Below are 17,599 nucleotides of genomic sequence, written 5' to 3'. Positions count from 1 at the left end.
TGGCTGATCATCCAGCTCAGTAACCTGTACCTGCCTTCTCTCCATACCCCCTGATCCCTTTAGCCACAAGGGCCACATCTAACTCCCTCCTAAATATAGCCAATGAACTGGCCTCAACTACCTTCTGTGGCAGAGAATTCCACAGACTCACCACTCTCTGTGTGAAGAAATGTTTTCTCATCTGCCCCTGTACATCAGAACTACGTGGAAACTTAACATGCAGAAAATTGGTTTTTTTTAAAAACTTTAATTGCAAATATCATGGTCTAGTTTTGCAGAATAAAGACATCAGTTTCATCTGGTCCCCTCAGATATGCAGAGGAACCAAGTCACTTATCGCCACAAGACACTGTAAAAGAGGAAAAAAGCCAAATAAAAACGAAGAATAAAGTCAACGTTATCAGACAATCATTGTTAATGTTTGTGATCGATTACTTTTCACGGGAAACATATACTCAGAGCGCTTCCAGTATCCGCGATTTTATTTTTTGCTTTTCAATTGCACTGTAAACGTCGTCCTACATGTGTAATGACACAGAATTTCAGAATTTGCAGCCATAACTTGGAAGAATTAATCTTTTTTTGTATTAACCCGTTTGTGAACTGTAATGAATGCTAACCGAGATAGTTTTAAATGCCTCTGTTCACTGCATTTAGCATGTCAGTACAAACATTGCCAGGCACCTTCAGTACAATGAAAACAAAGGTTAATACCATAGCAATACTTCCGATGCGAGGGCCAGCCTCTGGTGCTGTGTGCCTTTGTGAACATCGACATCTTCATCAGGCATAAAGTTTTTGTTCACATGAGCTAGTGCAGACAATTGTCCCCTGGTACATCCACGTCTGATTACACAGCTGATCGGGACGCAAGGATTTATCTAGCAAACACCACAATGCGTAAAATATTTAAAAGCAACGCGAACATGCACTGAGCGCTGTTCTGATGTGCAAGGATTTCAGTCGAGATGTCCGCGGCGAACCGCAGACCGGTAACCTCCCTGTATTTCCCCTCTGCTTTTCGGTGAACAATAATTACCCCTCACCACGAAAGAATGTAACAGAAATTGCTCTTTTATTCAAAATAATTTAACCAGGCCCGAATTGAGTGTAGAAGGCAGTTTCTGGTTGACTGCTCGTATTCGTGCTATGGTCAGGGGTGAAGTTTTCCAAAGGGAAGATGTTAAATTCTTGGAATGCACTTGATTTGCATCTGACAATGCATTTGAGTTGCATTTGAGTTGCATCTTAGAATGCATTTGAGCGGCATCTTAGAATGCACTTAAGTTGCATCTTAGAATGCATTTGAGTTGCACTTTAGAATGCATTCGAGTTGCATCTTAGAATGCATTTGAGCGGCATCTTAGAATGCATTTAAGTTGCACTTTAGAATGCATTTGAGTTGCTTCTTAGAATGCATTTGAGTTGCATCGTAGAATGCATTTGAGTTGCATCTTAGAATGCATTTGAGTTGCATCTTAGAATGCATTTTAGAATGCATTTGAGTGGCATCTTAAAATGCATTTGAGTTGCATTTTAGAATGCATGAGTTGCATCTTAGAATGCATTTGAGTGACATCTTAGAATGCATTTGAGTTGCATCTTAGAATGCATTTGAGTGGCACCTTAGAATGCATTTGAGTTGCATCTTAGAATGCATTTTACTTGCATTATAGAATGCATTTGAGTTGCATCTTGGAATGCACTTGACCTGTATTTAATTTGCATCTCGGAATGCACTTGAGTTGCAAATGTCAGGAGTCAGCGGAGCCGCAGCCTTTCGCGGTGTTTACAGGTCGCTGGAGCTTGTCGCGTTGCTTCTAAACTCCACTGAGGTGCCCCGTGTGCCACCTGAGCTCTGCGTCTCCGCACCACCTAGACTGGTCTGAGGCTCACTCGACACCGCCCTCCCTCCGCCGGCTCACTCACCTGATCAGCCGCGCACAATACGCGTTGCGGGATGCCTGTGCCGAAGGCAGGGGGAGCTAAAATTCAACGCGATCAGCGCTGGAGATGCGCGACCTGGTGAGGCGGCGGCGGCGGCTTTTGGTTGACGGAGTCATCCCGAGCTGAGTGAGGTCCAGAGAAAGCTGCCATCCTCTGACACCCGTCCCCTCCACTGGCTGGGACATCCACCCGTTATCCTTTTAAAGCAGACAAATCATAACAATCTCCAGCTCGGACATGCAGTTGCCTCCCCAGGAACCACAGAGGAAGAGATTGCGGGATTTGGCCATAGAGGTCGGCATGAGAGCTTTCCTCTTCGGAGTTTTTGTGTAAGTGTCACTCTATTAACTGGATTAGTTTATTTCTGGACTGGGCATACCAACTCCGGGGAGTGTGAGCATCGCTTTGTGCATTGCATCCCCTCCAACCACACCATTGTGTCCTTTTTATTCCACGTTTGTTGTTTTATCTCTTTTGCTTTTTATGATTGTTGCTGTTTCTGCTTTTATTGCACCCCCTCTCCATCACCCTCCATCCCTGGAACCGTTAACTTCAATGCAGCCCCCTTATTTGAACTCTACTTTCGCCTCAAACCCTGGCTGCTTGCGACTCCAGGGGTTCGAGTGAGGAGAGAGAGAGAGAGTTAGTGTCTGGGACTTCCGAGCCCCTTCACTCTGCAGTTGTATAGTGACCGCATTGTGCAAACCTTAGTTGCTGTGACACGGAAGCTGCAAAGTGTAATTGGTTTTTTTTAAAGTAATAATGCTTTTATTGTAAACCTGGTGCTATCTGACAAGGGTGCGCATCACTTACTCGGTAACTGTGCTGGTTAATATTTGTGCCCGCTGGTCTTGACTGAAACCCTGAGCCACTGTCGTTTCCATGTCATTCGCTCGGGCTCTCGGCTACCTTGCAGCAACGTTAACTTGTTTGTTTCTGAAGAAATACATTGTCACAGTTTGTCATAGATAGGCATTGAACAAGTTGCAATGTGCAGGAATTCTAATGGCAACGATAATGCCTCCCTTCGTGTGATTAATGCGCTCCATTGACAATCCTGGAGGTGTGATTTAATTTATTAAAGATCAGCTGCGAAGTTTAATGTGTGGCAACCCATCTGTTGATCAGCAGCCAAATTTCAGTCAAAGTAAATACTTATTTAATAACACTAATTAGTATCATTATTCATGCAAATTAGCTCCAAAGTAAAACATGTTGCAATTCACGTTGTAGTTCTGTCTGAGCTGTGGATGTAAACTAATTTCAAACAGAAAGGGGGATTGTTTGACTCGGATTATGTTTACTCCAGGTCTTTGGTACTGCAGCAAATTATTCATTCAAGGCTGTTTAATGCATTACCGTGGAACTCCCTCATCAGGTATAAAGTGGAATGCAATTAGTGCAGCTTCGGTTTACTGATGCTGGAGGTTGCTTTAACTATTCCACAGGAAAATAAATACACAGTGCTCTGATTACAGTGTGAGAAAGATGGGAAATGTAACCTAATGCAGGTGGCGCCTCCTATTGGAGGTTTCCTATTACTGGTGGCCAATACTCAATAGAAGGAAGCATATATAGAGTGTACTGTAATATCTTTTCACATTACATTTAAATACTTCACTGTACCATAATGTCTTTTTCTGACCTTCAGCACACCTCGCTTCCCCTTCATGTTAAATCTGAGTGGTTTTGCTTCCAGCAGAGCTCGAAACCTCAAGGGTTTGCGAGTTTGGAATTACAACACTACTCGTTCACGTTAGATTTAAGTGCTTCAGCACATTGTACCACCTTTCTACATTCGGCTGAGATTCTTGAATGTACCATAACACAATTTCATTTAATGGATTTACCATCTCACCATACATTTTCATCAACTACATCTGAATATTTCAGAATACAGTAACCGTACCACTCTTATTTTACATCCGATTTTGGTGCTTGATATATTTCTTACATGTTTCTTCACACTATTAACCATTTGGATCATCACAGCCCTTTGTATATTGCAAACCATTCTTATTTTTGGCAGTTCTTACCAGACTGGCAATGTTAAAAACATTTCTCATGTCACAGTTAGAATGACTTGGTCTACTGGTAGTCACTAATCATCTCTGATCTGTGGAACATCCCAAATGTTCGATGGAGAACTAATAATGGATTTATTTGTAATATATTTTTTTACATTCATTCAGTTGAGATTTTAGCTGTAACTCTGCCAGTTAGTTCCACAGGAGAAAATAAAGAGCTATTTATATCAAAGATAGATACAAAATGCTGGAGTAACTCAGCGAGAAAAACTTCATGTTTTGAAAGAAGGAATGGGTGACATTTCGGGTTGAGACCCTTCTTCAGACTAGAAGGAATGGGTGACGTTTTGGGTCGTGACCCTTCTTCAGCATCTGCAGTTCCTTCCTACACATTTTGTGAGCTATTTATATCATGCAGCCATCAAACAAATAGTTAATTTTTTATACTGGTGAATTTTGTATTTCCCAAAACCCAAGTGGCCTCAACAATAAAGGGGCAGAATGTCAAATTTTACATCAGTGATATAATCTTGACCCAAGGGTCATTGGATCATTTCATTAAGTTTATAGTCTAAGACAAAAGCTTTGCCAAAATTATAGCACTTCTGGATCAACAACTTCTGGATCAACATTCTCTCCAGAGATGCTGCCTGTCCCACTGAGTTACTCCAGCATTTTGTGTCTACCTTCGATTTAATACATCTTGAATTTCTCTGTGCATCAATTTTATCTGCATACATGAGATGAACCATTACTCAAATCTAATTTTATTTCTGGCCGATAGGAGAAAGATTTGCATTTATAGGTATTGCATTTGCAAACTAGAAATGCAACAAAAAAAAATCCAGAGAACTTATTAATTCAATGTGATGACAGATGAAATAAAAATATGTGCAAATTTGTGTAGTGCTAACAATCTATGGTGCCGCCATCCTTGAGGTTCAATGGTTTGGTCTATGCATTCTTGCCCTTGAATCAGTTTACGTCTCGCTAGGGAGATTTAAGAGTGGGATATTGGCTCACAGTGGGAGCACTGAACTGTTGGAGATGCTGACTTCCAGATGCACGTTAAACCAAACCTACATCTCTCTCTGGCAGACATGAATGACCCCATGATTGTGTTTGAAGAAGAGGAAGACATCTTACGTTAGAATAAGACAGAGCATGTCCAACACCTATTCTTCAATTTATATTATTAAATAGACCATCCGGTCAATACTTCATTGCTGACTGTAGCGACTTCCTGTGTTCAAATTGAATGCCACTTGTTCCATAAAATAAGTGATATAATTTCAAAGTTAATTTAATAACCAAGAAGTGTATTGGTGTAGTTCCCAGAGATTACAACGGATGCTATATTGAAGAATGTGTAGGAGGGAACAACAGATGCTGGTTTACACCGAAAATAGACACAAAAAGTTGGATCAACTCAGCAGGTCAGGCCACATCTCTGGAGAAGAGGAATGGGTGACAGTTTTGGGTCGAGACCTTTCTTCTGACCCTTCTTCAGCCTGACCCGCTGGGTTACGCCAGCTTTTTGTGTTTACATTAAAGAATGTTTGAGGGGGTGGGTGAAGATTGTAGAACCAACTAAGAAAAATGACAAAAATGTTTACCATTTTGTTTGATGTTAATTACTAATTTATAGTTACTTTCATGGTTTTTGCTTAAAAAATTCAACAAGGACACCGGTGCATTAAGAAGGGTAGAAAATTGAACTTGAGTGAAGTGCTTTGGTTTTCTCAGCTAATATCAGTAGAAAAAAGATGTGCAAGGTTCTCATGCAATAATGAAATTAGAACCGTTTCTTATTTCCATTGACAACGATTGTTCATAAGTTCATAAGCGATAGGAGCAGAATTAGAATCAAGTCCACACCGCCATCCAATCATGGCTGATATATCTTTCTCTCTTAACCAAATTCTCCTGCCTTCTCCCCACAACCCCTAACACCCATAATAACCAAGAATCTATCTCTGCCTTAAAAATATATTAATATATTTAATTGCCCATTTTGTCCCATTCTGTTTTTTCCTTGACCAAATTAAAGTAGTTAATATAATGTAAAAGCAATATTCTCTGGATGCTGGAAAGCTGGAATAAAAACAGAACATTTTGTAAATGCTCAGGCAGCATCTGTGGAGACAAATTAACAGGCTGATCCTATGGCTATTGCTGTGTTATCGATTGGAACTGCCAGCATGCAATCATTCAAAGTACAGTAAATTCCGGAATTCTGCACAGGAATTGTCTGACACAGAAGATTTTCACTTTGAGTTTCAGAAGATCAAATCTGTCCACATCAGTGACCGGGCCTAGCATTGTCGGGAAAGCCAGCAAAATGTTGAGGAAATTATCAGTTACATCTTGTGCCAGATTAGATCTGATACGGATGTGAGATCTCATTGATTTCAACGGGGATTGTAGGGCAAAGGCTCGGGAAGCAAAAGCGAAGGTACGTGACTTATTTTATTCTTTTTCTTTCGTGATTTAAATTATTTTTAGTTGTTATCAATATTTATTTGTTTAATTACTTCTCTGAATGTTTGATTCATTTGAGTGCCATTAAAACCAATCACAGTTTTTGTAGCCAGTGACTTCCAGCCTCAGCTTTGCCATCTATCAGGGGTACTTTAAGGGTGGGACTCCTTCCCCTTAGACTTGAGACCCTGTCACTAGGGACAAGGGACAACAAGTAGGCCCTTCATTTCTGGACAAGGTAAGTGTGAGAATGGGGTGCTGCTAAACATGATAGTGGGTGAGGAAACCAAGCCCAAAAGATCTGGTCTTTTGGTGCTGCTGGTAAAAAAATCTGACAAGTTGTTGACCTGCTCTTTCCTGACCCTTGGTGTATGTCTCGTACTTTTTGTTTTTATGCAAGTTTATTTTAATTAAACTGTCAAAAGCAATTCAGAAATGTGTAAAAATTAAATGACTGATCTGTAGATCTGGTTTATAAATTAGATGTAATATTTGCAACATTATTTGGTCAATATTTACACTAAATGACATTTTACTTTGTGATATTTTACAAGGATGGTGCCAGACCTTATAGGGCTGAGCTACAGGGAGAGATTGGACAGGCTAGGACTTTTTGCCCTGGAGCGCAAGAGGCTGAGGGGTGATCTTATAGAGGTGCATACAGCCATGAGGGGAATAGATAGAGGAATGCACAGAGTCTTTAACCTAGAGTAGGGGAGTCAAGAACCAGAGTAAATTGTTACAGTATACGGTGAGAGCGGAAGATTTATTAGGAACCTCATGGGCAATTTTTCACACAGACGGTGATGGGTATATTGAACAAGCTGCCGGAGGAGGTAGTTGAGGCAGATACAAAAACAATGTTTAAAAGATATTTAGACAGGTATATGGATAGGCACGGTTTGGAGCAATATGGACCAAATGCAGGCGTGGGACTACTGCAGATGAGGCTTCTTGGTCATCATGGGCAACTTAGGCTGAAGGGCCTGTATCCATGTTGCAAGACTTTGACTCTAAATGTATCACAATAGGATAGGATCGTATGTCTTAAGTAGTCCGTTCTTCACGGGATCAGGTTGGCTTCTGCATAATCAGTGTTTTTTGTCAAAGTCCTTTCTTAAAAATGCCGGCAAAAGATGACAGTTTAATGAATGAGCCATCACAAATTGTGGAAATTACACAATAAGATAAGAAAAGAAAATGTAAAATCTGGCCTGACCAAGACCAAGATTCCAAAGAACATACCTTAATGTTTTGAAATCTATAATTGTTGATAATATTTAAGTATTTACAATATTTCTGTTATACTGGTAGTGCACAGCTATTACAGAGCAAAGAGTTAGATTCAGTAACCACATTACCTCAATCTGAATGGTTATATGGCCCTTCGGAAGAATTTTAGCTGCGCTTCAATTACTATTTTCTCATAAATGATAAATAGCTTTTGGGCTATCACCTGTTCAAGCCTTTGCCCGGATAAGATGTTTTTCCGTGTTCTGAGATCCAAATAGAAATACATTATTTTGGCATTTTACATGACCAGGTATAACAGCACATCAAAAGGAAGTGGAAAATTGTTGTCAGAAGCTAGAACTCAGAATGAGTTCATACTTCTGCCAAATATCTGAGCACTTTTTAGTTCAGAGATACAGCATGGAAACGGGTCATTCAGGCCACCAAGTCCACACCAACCATTAAACACCCGTTCAGACGAGTTCTATGTTATCCCATTTTCCCGTCCACTCATTAAATATTAGAGAATTTTACCGAGGCTAATTAACCTACAAACCCACATGTCTTTTGGATATGGGAGGAAACCGGAGCACCCGGAGGAAGCCCACACGATCACGGGGAGAAGGTGCAAACTCCACACAGACAGCACCTGGGGTCAGAATTGAATCCGAGCCTCTGGTGCTGTAAGGCAGCAGCTCTAACAGCAGCAGCACTTGTTAGTGTCTTACTGTCCAAAGCTGCAGTCTATACTTGTTACTCTTATTTGCTTGAAAATATGTGAATTGGCAGTGTTCATATTGAGGTAATAATAATAAAAGGTGCTTGATGTGGAACTTTAATTTCAGATTAACAGGTTGTTAGAAATAAGCAACATTTAATTAAATGGTGAAGATTGCATTGAATGTAAGGAAAGGCTGCTCACAGTGCAGAGAGTGCAGGCATGCAGAACATAGGTTCCACGCAAACAAATGTGTGAAACAGCTCAATCCGCAATTGATAATGCTCAATTCAGAAGTTATGTCATGAATGTGCAAACAGCAGACATAGCACAGTGCTCCACTATCCCGACCTTGTGACATTCTCTTTTATGATTCAGTTGTCACATAATTCTTTACAATTTAAAGTGCATAATTTGAAGTCTGACATCCTCATCAATGTATTATTTTATGAACCATCTCAGCAATTTGAGCTACGATCTCAACAATTTGGATAGAGGTACAACAAGCTTTAATGTTTAAGGTAACAGTTTTTCCGTTAAATGCGCATATGCGTCACACCGTCTCAGTGGAATATCATAGAAAATGTGCATCAATGATTAGCAACTCCCACTGGCAAATGAATATCAAAATAAAGTATTAAATATAAAAATGTTGAGTGAATTGCTATATTGTAACACTGTTGCTATTGTCAAAAAAATCATTTACAGGGTTAAGAATTGCCGTAATACTAATTGCAAATGTTATATAATAGAGGGCATAGGTCAGAGAGGGAAGTTTAAAGGAGATATGTGAGACATGTTTTATTACACAGAGGAAGGTGTTTGGAACGAGCTGCCAGGGAACTGGTGGAAGTCGGTGCAATAGCAATCTTTACGAGCCATTTATACAGATACATGAACAGGCAAGGAACAGAGGGATATGGACCACCGGAATGCGCCCCGGTAGGCCCCACAGGCCTCCCAGGGGACTACGGACAAACTGGGCGGCGATGGGAGCCTTGGTGGGAACGGGAACCGGTAGCAACGGGGACCTTGACGGAAATGGGGGTCTCGGCAGCAGCGGGGGCCTTGGTGGCAATGGGGGTCTCGGCAGCAATGGGGGCCTTGGCGGCAATGGGGGTCTCGGCAGCAGCAGGGGCCTCGGCGGCAATGGGGGTCTCGGCAGCAATGGGGGTCTTGGTGGCAATGGAGGTCTCGGCAGCAATGGGGGCCTTGGCGACAATGGAGGTCTCGGCAGCAATGGGGGCCTTGGCGGCAATGGGGGTCTCGGCAGCAGCGGGGGCCTCGGCAGCGGTGGTGCTTCGCGATTGACCCGCGATCAGCGGTCGATGAGCGTGAGGGAGGGAGGGAGGGGAAGACAATGGGGGACCTGGCGGGGGGACCGCCATGAATAACAATGAGGACCCGGAAAGGGGGGACCACCGTGATGGACGGGAAGAGAACAAAGGGGGACCCGATGTGGGGGAGGAGGGGGGGCACTCTTGTTTTAGAATCCTCTGACCAGGGGACAAGACTGCATTTGTTTGTCTGTTGATTCCAGTTAAGGCACTGTGCACACGGCAGCCAGTCAACAGTCGCTTATCTTTTTCTTATTTTCTCTCACTTTTAATTTCATTTTAATTTCAAGTTTTCGTGCACCTTGTTGTGTGTTGTGACTGTTGGCAGACCAATTTCCCTCCAGGGATGAATAAAATTTTATTGTATCGTATCGTATGTGCAGTTGGATGGGATTAGTCTCGATTAGCACCAGGGTTGATGCAGACATTGTGGGCCAAAGGACCTCTACCTGCGTTCCATGTTCTATGATATTACAACGAGTGACCTCACATGGCTTTTTAACTGTAAACTGACATCATCATGTTGTTGCCGAGCTAATTGCTGATTCATCTAAGTAACTTGTAAGGACAAAAAGCATGACGGATGGCAGGTTATGTGAATTGACAAAAAGATGGTAGAGTATAACGAGGGGAAATGTGAAGTTATCCACTTTGGAAGGAAGAAAAGGGGTAGAGTTTAACTTGGGAGGTCTGTGCACCGTCATGTATAAAAAAGGAAAGATTAGCAGGCAGAAGCAAGAAGTAGTTTAGTTTAGTTTAGGGTTACAGGGTGGAAACAGGCCCTTCGGCCCACCGAGTCCGCGCCGACCAGCGATCCCTGCACATTACCACTATCCTACACACATTAGGGACAATTTACACTTTAACCAAAGCCAATTAGCCTATAAACCTGGACATCTTTGAGTGTGGGAGAAAACTGAAGATCTCGGAGAAAATCCACGCGGCCAAGGGGATAATGTACAAACTCCGTACAGATAGCTCCCATAGTCAGGATTGAAACATTATAAGCTTCTGGGAGGGCTTGGCAGGTTAAATGCTGTGGAGAATCTAAAACTAGAGAGCGTGGCTTCAGAGTGCAGAGTTGAACACTTAACACAGATAATCTGAGGTTTTCAGAACTTTGAAATTCCCTACTCCAGAGTTATGAATGTTGTTATTAAAAGTAATGAAGGCTGAAGCAGGTTTTCAGATGTTTGAAGATTGTTGGGCCTTGGATAAAAGAGATGGGATGAAGGCAAATCAGTGCAAACTAATGACTAAAAAGCAGATTGAAAACAACAAATGGCTGCTCCTACTGCCCTTTGTATCTTTTTATCCTAAAGGGTAAGAGAAACATGTAAAAAAGAATGAGCAGAAGATATAAAATTATAATCTATTTGCACTTTGGATGGACGTGCAACTTGGGAATGAACGAGTGAAAAGCAGGGAGACTGTGTGAAATGCACAAACATTCTTGACACTTGAAGGATTGAAGCAGCATTATGGGCTGTCATGATTTGTACAGGCTGCCCCGAACGTACAAAATAGTGATTGTTGAAGGCAAAAGGTCATCTCATTAGCTTTTCTGATCTGAGATACAGCTTGCTTTATCCCGCAAGACTAAGAGTCTCCTACAAGTCCAAGGTACACTTTTTTACAGACCATGAAAAAGCAATGGAATATGCTAAAGAAGTCGGAAACATGACAGACTGAAGAATTCACATTACCCTTTAGGAGTCCCGCCAGATCTAAAAAGACCTTTAAAGTTTTTTCAAGAGCTTTGAGGAGATCCGGAAACCGAAATGGATGGAGGACATTGGAGAAAACCGTGATCTTTTCTGTTTTTTCTGTTTACTAATCATTATTATTATCTGTATACTCATATAGAACTATATATGTAATAACCAATATTTATTAAATATCTATATTACCACTAAAAATTATTAATAAAATTATTAACATTAACATAAATCATATAAATTTAATACTGTATATGATTGATAACAATGATGAATAATCAATAGTCTTCGATTAACATAGAAATGAATTACACAATTATATTATTTAGGAAGATATGCAAGAGGTAAATTAGCCTAAGTCATAATAAAGTTTGACCGTTTTTCTCTTTACTTTTCAATTTAAAATTAAATTTATGATAGATTTAGTGGAAAAATTAATATGATATGTAGAGATATGTAGAGGTTATGTGCTTATGTATGCATACATACGGGTATGTATATATATATATAGGGGTATATCGTGTGTGTGTATGTATGGGTATGTAAATAAGTTTGTTACTCCCAAAGAAGATATATGAATGTTAGAAATAACCCTTTATTTTCTTTGCGCACGGAGCTAGAATTTTTTTTTTTTTACAAAGGCTACGGAAGTCTTTAGAATTCTAGCCACGTTAGTGTGGCTATCACTAACTACACTAATTGTAGAGGTAGTTTCTTTTCTTTCACCCTATATTAATCAACTCTATCACTTTTCTCTTTTTAAATATTTTTGTAACTTAATGTTAGAATGGGAAAATAAGACAAATACAAGGAGATGTGTTCGGAATAGCGTTGTATATGATTTTAAATTCATCTATTTGAGGTTCGGGAGCAGGGTCAGGTTCTGTGTGTTGTACCTTCTGATCGGTTATAGACCACCTTAGAAACAATATGCAAGACATTAATATGACAAGTGGGGGTCAGGGAATAACATTTTGTAGTTGGAATGTCAAGGGAATCAATGAACCAATTAAGAGAGGTAAAGTTTTGGCACATCTAAATTTAATCAAAACTGATATAATATTTCTTCAAGAAACACATCTCAAGAAGGAATCTCAACATAGACTTAAAGCTAAGTGGATTGCTGAATCATATCACTCCTCCTTTTCCCACAAGTCTAGAGGAGTTGCAATACTAATTCGTAAAGGAATACCTTTTAAGAACTCCTCAACAATAGTGGATATTGATGGCAGATATATTATATTAGTTGGAGAATTAAATGGAGAAAAAGTGATTCTTCTTAATGTTTACGGGCCTAATTTTGATAACCCTATGTTCTTTAATAAAACATTTAATAAAATTCCTGAATTCACACAATATAAATTAATAATTGGAGGAGACTTCAATTGTACATTAGATCCATACTTAGATAGATCATCAATGCAAAAAAAAATAAAATCTCAATCAAGTGTATTTTTAAATTCATTTATTAATACCACTAATATTAAGGATGTCTGGAGAATAGAAAACCCAACTGGACGGGAATATTCATTTTACTCACCAGTACACAAAACATACTCAAGAATAGATTATTTTTTAGTTGACTCTACGTTTATTCCATTTATTTATAATTCAAAATACCATAACATTATAATTTCGGATCATGCACCTGTAACATTCATGATTAAATTAAATGGAATGTCCGAGAAACAAGCATATTGGAGATTTAACCCACAAATTTTGAACGAAAAGTCATCCCAGGAATATATTATTAAACAGATTCAAATATTTTTGGAGGTAAATGACAACCCTGACACACCTATTTCTCTTATGTGGGAAACGTTTAAAGCGTATGTTCGAGGTACATTAATTTCTGCTCAAGCATTTTATAATAAAGAGAACAGGATTAAGCAACATACATTGGAAAGTGAAATTAAACAACTAGATATAGAAAATGCGAGAATGCCATCTACTTTAAAACATAATAAAATTGCTGTATTGAAATATAAATTAAATAAAATGTATTCAGAACAAGTAATAAAACTTTATCAAAAAACAAAACAATTACATTTTGAATTTGGAGACAAACCACAAAAACTATTAGCACGTCAATTACGAAAAATGGAAGGGGAAAAAATAATTCATAAAATTAGAACAGAGACAGGAGAATTATTAAAAATGCCCAAGGACATAAATGATAGATTTCTTCAATATTATCAGAACCTTTATTCAACTAAAACCGTAGCACAATCAGAAGGAATAGCAGACTTTTTAAAAAAATGTAATTTAAAAGGTTTAGATTCAAACGATAGAGAATTATTAGAAAGGGAGATTACGATAAAGGATATTGAGGAGTCTATTGGTTCTTTAAAAAACGGTAAAGCAGTAGGACCAGATGGTTTAGGCTCCGAATTTTATAAAAAATTCTATGATTTGCTTAGCCCACGTTTACATAGACTGTATGAGTATATATATACTCAACAGAAACTTCCAGATACTTTAAATGAATCTATAATAATACTGATTCCTAAAGCTGATAAAGATCCGGAAGACCCGGGATCATACAGAGCAATTGCACTTTTAAATACAGATCAAAAAATTTTAACTAAAATACTAGCGAATAGATTAAGTACGGTGATGAATAAATTAATACACCCTGACCAAACAGGCTTCATTCAGAAACGATACTCATACTATAATCTAAGAAGATTATTTAATATTATATATTCCAAGAGAATTATTAATGAAGATCTAGCAATAATCTCACTAGATGCTGAAAAAGCATTTGATCAGGTTGAATGGTCTTATTTATTTTTGGTGATGGAAAATATGCAGCTAGGGGAGAAATTCTGTACATGGATAAAACTGTTATATACAAATCCCACGGCTAGAATATTTACAAACCAAAGGTTGTCATCGAAATTTAGACTAGCTAGAGGTTGTAGACAAGGATGCCCGTTATCCCCATTATTATTTGCGCTTGCTATTGAGCCACTGGCAGAAAGAGTTAGGGGGCATCCGGAAATACATGGATATAACACAAAGGACACAGAGAACAAAATTTCTCTATATGCAGATGACGTATTAATTTACATCACAAAACCAGAAATTAGTATTCCAAACTTATTAAAGCTAATAACCCAATTTGGATCACTTTCAGGATACAGAATAAATTGGAATAAAAGCGAAATTATGCCAATAAGGGAACATAACAAACAGATAATACAACAATTTCCATTTAAAATAGTAAATGAAAAATTTAAATATCTAGGTATCTATGTAACTAAGATATATACATCATTATTTAAAGCAAACTTCCCCCCGTTACTGAACAAACTACATAAGAATATTCAATACTGGAAAACACTCCCCATCTCAATGGTAGGCAAAATTAATGCCATAAAAATGATTTTTTTACCGCAAATATTATACCTTTTTCAGACAATTCCGATATATTTGACAAAAAACTTTTTTTAAAAATTGGACTCTATTGTTAATGATTTCATCTGGGATTATAAGAATCATAGGATAAATAAAAGACACTTGTGTAAATCAAAAATAAATGGAGGCCTGGCTTTACCCAATTTTTTGTTTTATTTCTGGGCAGTTAATATTAAAAATATGAATTTCTGGTTGGAAGAAATAGATCTTCAACCAGACTGGTTAAAAATGGAAAAGGAAGATTGTTTGCCTTTTGATATTGGTTCGATATTATTTGCCACGTCTAAATTAAACAAAAAAATTTATAGGGAAAACCCTATAATATTTAGTGCTATACGAATTTGGAAACAATTAAAAAAGACATTAAAACTAGATAATTTATCGCTTTTTCTTCCAATTGTGAATAATCCTTTGTTTAAGCCTTCATGGTTAGACCGGGGTTTTACACAGTGGAAGAATTATGGAATTAAAAATATGGGACAACTTTATAAGGAAGGCACCTTTCTGACATTTCAGGAGTTGCAACAGATTTATGGTCTTCGTGGAAATGATTATTTCAGATATCTTCAACTTAGAGATTACGTAAAGTCGAACTCCCAAAATTTTCAAATTAGAAATTCAGAAATTCTTGACGAATGTTGGAACAAACATCCTAATACAGAAAAATTAATATCTTATATATATAATATTTTATTAGACAGTGACATGCCTTCTACGGATTTATATAGACAAAAATGGGAAAAAGAATTAAATCAAGTAATAACGAAAGATACTTGGGAAGAAAGTTTGCAACATATAGATCAGTGTTCACTAAACGCCAGACATTCTCTAATACAATTTAAAGTATTACATAGGTTACATTATTCCAAAACAAAACTACATAAAATTTTCCAACATATTTCACCTAAATGTGATAAATGTCAACATTTAGAAGCTACATTATCTCATATGTTTGCAAACTGTATAAAAATTAAAAAATTTTGGGTAAATATTTTTAGTATAATATCTAAAATAACCAGCACACAATTGGACCCAGATCCAAAATTAATTATACTCGGAATATTAGAATTAGAATTAAATAAAACATTCAGAACAACACAAAAAAACTTTATTGATTATAGTTTAATAACAGGAAAAAAATTAATTCTAAAATTTTGGAAAGGCCCTACGGCCCCCACAATTAAAATGTGGATTATAGAAATGACGGAGACCTTAAACGTGGAAAGAATCAGATTTTCCCTGTTGGACAAACAGGAATTATTCATTGAAACATGGTCTCCTTTTATTGATTACTTAAAGGGTCAGAATAGTTCAGCACAGGAACCTGACTAACACTCGGACTAAAGAATGAATGAAATGCTATACTTTGGAATGTACGAATATATCTCGAATGAAGTTTTTGTTATTTTAATAAATTTTTCCATTCTTCTTTAACTAATTTTTTCCTTATTTTTATTTTTTTTTTTGTTTTTAGTTATTTTTTCTTTTAAAATGGTTTTTGTTTTTAGTTTTCTTCTCTCTCTTTTCTTTCTTCACTTCATCTACTTCGTTAGCTTTATTTAGTTTATATAAAATAAATTTAAAAAAAGGGGTAAAAGGTATATAATAATAATTGACAATATTATTAATTCAAAAATGTATGACTGTAAAGATGTAAACAGGTTATGTACCTATCCCCAATAAAATTTTATTTAAAAAAAAAAAAAAAAAAAGAACATACCTTAATGTTTTGAAATCTATAATTGTTGATAATATTTAAGTATTTACAATATTTCTGTTATACTGGTAGTGCACAGCTATTACAGAGCAAAGAGTTAGATTCAGTAACCACATTACCTCAATCTGAATGGTTATATGGCCCTTCGGAAGAATTTTAGCTGCGCTTCAATTACTATTTTCTCATAAATGATAAATAGCTTTTGGGCTATCACCTGTTCAAGCCTTTGCCCGGATAAGATGTTTTTCCGTGTTCTGAGATCCAAATAGAAATACATTATTTTGGCATTTTACATGACCAGGTATAACAGCACATCAAAAGGAAGTGGAAAATTGTTGTCAGAAGCTAGAACTCAGAATGAGTTCATACTTCTGCCAAATATCTGAGCACTTTTTAGTTCAGAGATACAGCATGGAAACGGGTCATTCAGGCCACCAAGTCCACACCAACCATTAAACACCCGTTCAGACGAGTTCTATGTTATCCCATTTTCCCGTCCACTCATTAAATATTAGAGAATTTTACCGAGGCTAATTAACCTACAAACCCACATGTCTTTTGGATATGGGAGGAAACCGGAGCACCCGGAGGAAGCCCACACGATCACGGGAAGAAGGTGCAAACTCCACACAGACAGCACCTGGGGTCAGAATTGAATCCGAGCCTCTGGTGCTGTAAGGCAGCAGCTCTAACAGCAGCAGCACTTGTTAGTGTCTTACTGTCCAAAGCTGCAGTCTATACTTGTTACTCTTATTTGCTTGAAAATATGTGAATTGGCAGTGTTCATATTGAGGTAATAATAATAAAAGGTGCTTGATGTGGAACTTTAATTTCAGATTAACAGGTTGTTAGAAATAAGCAACATTTAATTAAATGGTGAAGATTGCATTGAATGTAAGGAAAGGCTGCTCACAGTGCAGAGAGTGCAGGCATGCAGAACATAGGTTCCACGCAAACAAATGTGTGAAACAGCTCAATCCGCAATTGATAATGCTCAATTC

At 37.9% G+C, this 17,599-nt stretch overlaps 1 protein-coding gene across 1 annotated transcript in view; it reads left to right on the top strand.

Annotated features, from left to right (window-relative positions):
* Window positions 1-1,950: 1,950 nt before the first annotated feature.
* Window positions 1,951-17,599, top strand: part of plpp4 (phospholipid phosphatase 4) — a 242,169-nt gene continuing 226,520 nt past the window's right edge. Inside the window, exon 1 of the mRNA XM_078412844.1 lies at window positions 1,951-2,276. Within this exon, the coding sequence (XP_078268970.1) occupies window positions 2,185-2,276 (92 nt within the window). The 5' untranslated portion in view covers window positions 1,951-2,184. The remainder of the gene's footprint in view (window positions 2,277-17,599) is intronic.

This window comes from Rhinoraja longicauda, chromosome 16 (assembly GCF_053455715.1).
Source record: "Rhinoraja longicauda isolate Sanriku21f chromosome 16, sRhiLon1.1, whole genome shotgun sequence".
In the NCBI taxonomy this organism is placed as follows: Eukaryota; Metazoa; Chordata; class Chondrichthyes; order Rajiformes; family Arhynchobatidae; genus Rhinoraja; species Rhinoraja longicauda.
The sequence above is the reverse complement of the archived record's forward strand: the minus strand, read 5'-3'. Positions and strand labels throughout refer to the sequence as shown.